We start from the raw sequence: 7,322 nt of genomic DNA on the forward strand, positions 1-7,322 counted from the left end.
ATCGAACCGAATTTCCGAATTAAAATACTGCTGAATTTACCGAATAAATCCGAATTACTTCGGATTTATTCGGTAAATTCGGATGGCCATGGATTACACTACTATTGTACAGTATAAGTCTAATCCCACCTAACACTTACCGAAATTCTGAATCGAACCGAATCCAGCCGAATTTAGTACATAATACTAGTCTAATCCCACCTAACACTTACCGAAATTTCCGAACCGAACCCAGCCGAATTTATTCGAATCCGAATCAAATCCAAACCGAATTTATTCGAATCTGAAACAAATCCAAACCGAATTAATTCAAATTTTTCCGAATTCGAATCGCTCCGAACCGAAATTAAAAAAAATCAGAACCGAATTTTTTTGCCATGCACATGTCTACTATCTATCAAATCTATCTATCTCGTGGCCGGACTGTTTTGTGACAGCCACTGGTGTTTCGGCCAAATGTCCATCGTCAGCTAAAAGTCCGGCCACGAATGCACGCGCAGTGCCCCAAATTTCAAGTAGGAGGACCGACCAAGAATCTTTTTCCATGTCCCGGTTCCTAAAATCCATTCCATATATACCTCCCCCGATAGGGGGAGTAACAGGTATTAAACTGATCAGAATAGTACTACTTAACACACCACTCATATCTGGTGCCACAGTAGATTGCACGCGCAGTGCCCCAAATTTGAAGTAGGAGGACCGACCAAGCATCTTTTTCCATCTCCCGGTTCCTAAAATCCATGCCATATACACCTCCCCCAATAGGGGGAGTAGCAGGTATTAAACTGATCAGAATAGTACTACTTAACACACCACTCATATCTGGTGCCGCAGTAGATTGCACGCGCAGTGCCCCAAATTTGAAGTAGGAGGACCGACCAAGCATCTTTTTGCATCTCCCGGTTCCGAAAATCCATGCCATATACACGTCCCCTGGCGCGGCAACTGCCTCTGGGAACTTTACCATGGGTCCCAGACCGCACGTCTTGTAATTCTCTGTCTGGGAAATTATATATTTATCAAATCTATCTATTTATCTATCAAATCTATCTATCAATCGTAGCTATCAAATGTATATTGCATCTATTGATCTATGTAATCTATGTATCAAATCTATCTTGTGGTTGTGCAAGTGGACTGTTTGCGGTTGTTTGCGGTGCATTACACGGGGAGTTTGGTCTGTCACTGTGAAGCGGGCGTAACCCTTACACTACCTGATCGATACAACATCATACCTGATGTTTTAAAGCACGTTATTCCAAACAATTTAGGAATGTTAGGTGATTTATGCCCTTTATGGCTTAAAACCAGACTCTGCATCAACTATATAATTTTCAGTGGGAGTTTTACCATGGATCCCCCTCCGGCATGCCACGGTCCAGGTGTTAGTCCCCTTGAAACAACTTTTCCATCACTATTGTGGCAAGAAAGAGTCCCTGTTGGTTTTAAAGTTCGGCTGCCTATTGAAGTCAATGGCGGTTCGTGAACAGTTGCGGAAGTTTGAGTCCGCAGTTCGCGAACCGAAATTTTTAGGTTCGCGACATCACTAGTCTTCACCCAACCGGGCAGAAGTGGACCTCCAGATGGCCAGAAGTCTTCATCCGATCCGGGCAGAAGACAACCTCCAGAAGGGGAGAAGTCTTCATCCAGGCGGCATCTTCTATCTCCATCCATCCGGAGCGGGTCCATCTTCAAGCCATCCGACGCGGAGCATCCTCTTCCATCCGACGACTAACCCTAAATGACAGTACCTTTAAGTGACGTCATCCAAGATGGCGTCCCTTCAATTCCGATTGGATGATAGAATTCTATCAGCCAATCGGAATTAAGGTAAAAAAAATCCTATTGGCTGATCCAACCACAATCCGCCACCGCAATACCTAATAAAGTCTATTAACCCCTAAACCGCCATAGCCCACAAAGCAATAAACCTAATCAAGTATTAACCCCTAAACCACTATAGCCCACAACGTAATAAACCTAACCCCTAACCTAACCTAACCCCCCCTAAATAAACTAAAATTATCTAATTTACAAAATAATAAAGTTACTATTAAATTTAAAAAAATTTACACTACTTTTAAAATACAAATAAACTAAGTATAAATTAAAGGGGCAGTCTAATCAAAATTCAGGAGTAGACTGTCCCTTTAAGCAAGAATTACAGAAAATAAAAAAATCTAAGATTACAGAAAATAATAAATAAAATTAATTTTTTTTAAAATAAATTACACCTAATCCCTATGAAAATAAAAAAGCCCCCCCAAAATAACCCCTCCCCCTAATCTAATAAACTACCAGTAGCCCTTAAAAGGACTTTTTGCAGGGCATTGCCCCAAGATAATCAGCTCTTTTGCCAAAAAAAATGCATACAGCACCCCCCTACCAGTAAAAGAACCCCCCCCAAAGAAAAAACTAACACTAAAAACGCTAAACTACCCATTGCCCTGAAAAGGGCATTTGTTGGGCATTGCCCTTAAAAGGGCATTCAGCTCTTTTGCTTCCCACCCTATCTAAATAAAATAAATCCCCCCAAAAAACCCTAAGTCTAACCCCCAAGTGGTCCTCACCTGTCCTGAAGTCCAGCGGAGAAGGTCCTTTTCCAAGCGGTGAAGTCTTCTTCAAAGCAGCGACCTCTTCTTTCTTCTTCCAGGAACCAGCCGACGCAAAGCGGAGGGCGGAGTTGAAGACAGTCTACTCCTGAATTTTGATTAGACTGCCCCTTTAATTTATACTTAGTTTATTTGTATTTTAAAAGAAGTGTATTTTTTTTTTTTAGATTTAATAGTAACTTTATTATTTAGTAAATTAGGTAATTTTAGTTTATTTAGCGGGGGTTAGGTTAGGGGGGGTTAGATTCGGTTAGGGGTTAGGTTTATTGCGTTGTGGGCTATGGCGGTTTAGGGGTTAATAGTTTAAATAGGCATATTGCGTTGTGGGGAGTTGTCTGTCTAGGGGTTAATACATTTAATATTAGTAATGAGAGGGGGTGATTGCGGATATAGGGGTTTTACCTGTCGGGCTTATTTTTGGGAGGCGTGTTAGACATTTACGGGAGATTTGTTATTTTCTTTACTTTTCTTAGGCGCCAGCAGTTTCTAAAGTGCCGTAAGTCATTGGCGACTCCAGAAATCGCTAGTTTATCAGACTTACGGCACTTTATGACCTGCCGACGGAGTTTATGTAATACCCCGATGTGCGAGGTGAAATTACGGACAGCGCAGGTTCCCACGCTTGCGCCAAAACCTGCGCCGTATATTTGATTGCGCCCTATATGTTAAAGGGACAGTCTAGTCAAAATTAAACTTTCATGATTCAGATAGGGCATATAATATTAATCAACTTTCCAATTTGCTTTTATCATCAAATTTGCTTTGTTCTCTAGGTATTCCTAAGCCCTTGAAGGATACTTCTTATCTCAGTGCATATTGACAATTGTTCACAGCTAGACAGTGCTAGTTCATGTGTGCATATAGATAACACTGTGCTCACTCTAGTGGCGTTATTTTTGAGTCAGCATTGATTGGCTAAAATGCAAATTTATCAAAAGAACTGAAATAAGGGTGCAGTTTGCAGAGGCTTAGATACAAGGTAATCACAGAGGTAAAAGGTGTATTAATACAACCGTGATGGTTATGCAAAACGGGAATGGGTAATAAAGGGATTATCTATATATTTTTAAAAAATAAAATACAAATTCTGGAGTAGACTGTCCCTTTAAAGCCCTTTGCAGCCCTTTTTAAAAAAAAAAAAAAAAAAAAAAATTAAGTGTATTTATCTTGAGTTTTTCTTCCCCTACCATAACACTGTGATTTTGAATATTAACTCCTGAATATATGAAGATATATTCAAAATCACAGTGTTATTTCTATGACATATTCAGCAGCTAATCTCGATAATGAGCTATGAGAAATGACATATACTTTTTAAAACAAAGATACCCTTATGTAAAAAATTTTAGATATCTCTAAGAACCTGCTAAGCACTGATGATTATACTATTATATTATATTATTTTATTATTGTATTATGTATATCTTTGGGACTTGTATTTGACTACAAGTCCCAGCAGGCTTAGGGTAGTGTATAGTAGCCGAGACATCAGGGCTCAAAATATCCCATTACGCCATTCTGGGGGATATGAAATCAACTACATTTCCCAGAAGGCAGCGAGACACGTTTAGAAGCTAAGGCGTCCACGTATGACGTCATCCGTATGGAAAATAGAACCGCCGAATTCAAATAGCGGCAAATCCGGGATAAAAAGGCAACTGATATTACACATATGCATAAGTCTAAGCCTAAGGTACCTTTTTAATGTTTATTATATATACGGCTACACTTCGCACAACACTAGTACAATTATATGACACTAGGTCACATGAACCAATAGGATTCTACCTACATCTGGGCGTGCCGCCGCCCTGTGGGTATAAATAGAGCTATACACATGCCTCAGTTACAACAAACCCCTCTGAGGAAGAAGGAGATACAAACCTTTGAAACGCGTTAGGGTATTGCATTTAGGGTAACACTACTTACATTTTTATTATCTTTTAAACTGCTTTTAAACTGTTTGGTTTTTTAAGCTGGCATTTTATGTATGAACTGAGCTTTTGATCTGTTATTAACTGCTACTAACTGCCATTAACATCGTATACTGCCTGACCTGCCAGACTGATACCATACTAATCCATCTGCACATGCAGCATCGATAATAACTGTATTAATATCGTGTATCTGGCCATCTGCTGATGGTGTGACATGTATAAAGACACTGGACATATCTGAATATATAAACAGACCAGCCCTTTACAGTCACTGATCTAATTAGCGATATTAACCGGATAAATTCCTGGCTACATCCTTACTCGGCTGTAATTACTGCTTGTGACATCTAAGGAATACTGACTTTATTTTCTGACTGGCTTGGGACATAACCACCTGTGAATCCACCTCTAAATCTATGTGCTGTAACAATACCTCATATCAGTGAGGACATAAAATGTGAGTGTGATATATGTTACTTTTTTATACTATTATTGAATAAAACGGTATTACACTATCTTTGCTGTTTTCTGTCTTTTTGGGTATATACCTGGACGAGAAAGTTCATACCAAGACAAGAGAACCAAGCTCCAAGAGGCAACAAGCCCAGGAAGTTTTCTAAGAAAACCAGCACAAAGGGGACCCACATCCCATTCTACTCCAAGAGGCAGCGAAACTATACAGACCAGAATACCTAGGACTCATCCAATCATCAGATACATCCTCCAATGCGGCAAACTTACCTCATAGGATTGAGGTAACTTTTGGTAAGGGTATCTAATACTCCTACACTACACCTGGATCTTCATATCTCATCTAAGACTTTAATATACAAGCGTATAACCATTTAGATATATTTTTTTTTTTTCCTCTTATCTACTTTTACCTACCAACACTGTCGAGACTCTATAATATATACAGTTTGTAAGAATATCTATAAGCGCTGTTTACCCTTTGATACATACCCTCCTATATTGTATAGACTTAGTCTATTACACAATATTTGTACCCTAATAGCTGCTCTATGAGATTTTCAGACCTCTGACTAGCGCATTTTATGAGAGTAACGCTTGTTTCTACTCACTGACACTGAGTGGTAACATTCTACTTATATCTAGCTATATATATAGTGACTTAAATTGCACATGAATGTATTTTTTTTTAATAGAAGCATTTTTGTAAAACACGTGTTTGCAAAAATGCTTTTTAGTAAAAGTTATCCCTATATCAGTGATAACTTATTGTACACAGTACATATATACATATGCCCTTATTCAAACAATGTGCCAGCTAAGGCCTAGTTTCCACTGTGGTGGAAAAGTTTAGATACTCTTGGCAAAAACATTTCTCTACATTAAAGTATATGAAGAATTTTTATTACCACCAGTTTCCAAACTTTACCCCCTCAATGGAAACTGCCTACGAGAGCCAGCCGTGGCATGTGTTTACCAGTGATGGTGCAAACTGAGTCATTATTGACATAATGTATTCTAGACTATTCTATATAGTCTAAGCAAGCGCTGTGCACAGGACTTTAAAGAGAAATAAAACCCAATGTTTCTCTTTTGTGATTCAGGGAGAGCATACAATTTAAAACAACTTTAAAATGTATTTCTTGCATCTAATTTGTTTTATTCTCTTGAAATCCTTTGTTGAAAATCTTATCTAGATAGGCTCAGGAGCTGCCGATTGGTGGCTGCACATATATGCCTCATGTTATTGGCTCACCCATGTGCATTGCTGTTTCTTCAACAAAAGATACTAAGAGAAGGAAGCAAAATAGGTAATAGAAGTATATTGGAAAGGTGTTTAAAATTGCATTCTCTATCTAAATCATGAAAGAAAGACAAAATGGGTTTTATTTCTCTTTTAATGTCCCTTTAACTTGTATAAGAACCATTTGTGTGGTTTGCAAAAATGCTTCTATTAAAATGTATACTTTGGTTTTAAATGTTATGTTTATTAAAGTGTCCCCTTCCATCTCTTTAGAAGTTTTGTCACTCACCATTTTCCCTTTAGACTTGGCAACAAACATCTTTCGCAGAGGATCCTTTAACCATGAGTGGTACTTGAATGGCAGATAATCCATCCCATTATATATTCCCCCTGAAATGGACATCACGTCGTCATAGTCCCCTGCTAACGCAGGAAAGACATGAATCTCATCTAGAGCTGGATCTGACATGTTGAAAAAGAGATTTCTATATCTGTGTAACAGCTAAGAAGCAAAGGGAACAGTTAAGAAGCAAAGGGCAAAGGCTGTAAAATATAATACTAAACATGACTTAATAATGCTTAACCTGACTCAGTGGCAACTGGGGATTTTCAAGGTTTGTGTGGGCATAAAATTCCAACCATTTGGCCCTGACCCAGACAAAAAGAGAGGAACGTTAGGCCCACACAAAGCAAGACATCCTATATATAGTATTTAGGGTTTCTTTTTAAAGTATACATTAATGCCTGCTGTACAAACCACAGGTTTAGTATTCACTTAAAGGGCCATAATACCCAAATGTTTAAACACTTGAAAGTGATGCAGCAGTATAGCTGTAAAAAGCTGACTACAAAATATCACCTGAACATCTCTATGTAAAAAAGAAAGATATTTTACCTCAAAAGTTTCTCAGTAGCCACATCCCATTGTAAAGGACTTCTAAGCAGCAGATCAGTATGTCTGTCCCAGAACAGCGGAAGGGGCGAGCTTACGTGCACTCTCATCTTATTTCCCTATTTAGTTTAAAGGAAGTTTGCTATGAAATCTCATGAGAGTTAAGT

At 38.6% G+C, this 7,322-nt stretch overlaps 1 protein-coding gene across 1 annotated transcript in view; it reads right to left on the reverse strand.

Moving 5' to 3' along the window:
* The window catches only part of LOC128662305 (probable N-acetyltransferase 16), a 52,182-nt gene extending 45,450 nt beyond the window's left edge, over positions 1 to 6,732 (reverse strand). The window contains exon 1 of the mRNA XM_053716110.1: positions 6,553 to 6,732. Within this exon, the coding sequence (XP_053572085.1) occupies positions 6,553 to 6,732 (180 nt within the window). The remainder of the gene's footprint in view (positions 1 to 6,552) is intronic.
* Between the last annotated feature and the right edge of the window lie 590 nt (positions 6,733 to 7,322).

Source organism: Bombina bombina, chromosome 6 (genome assembly GCF_027579735.1).
Source record: "Bombina bombina isolate aBomBom1 chromosome 6, aBomBom1.pri, whole genome shotgun sequence".
NCBI classification, from domain to species: domain Eukaryota; kingdom Metazoa; phylum Chordata; class Amphibia; order Anura; family Bombinatoridae; genus Bombina; species Bombina bombina.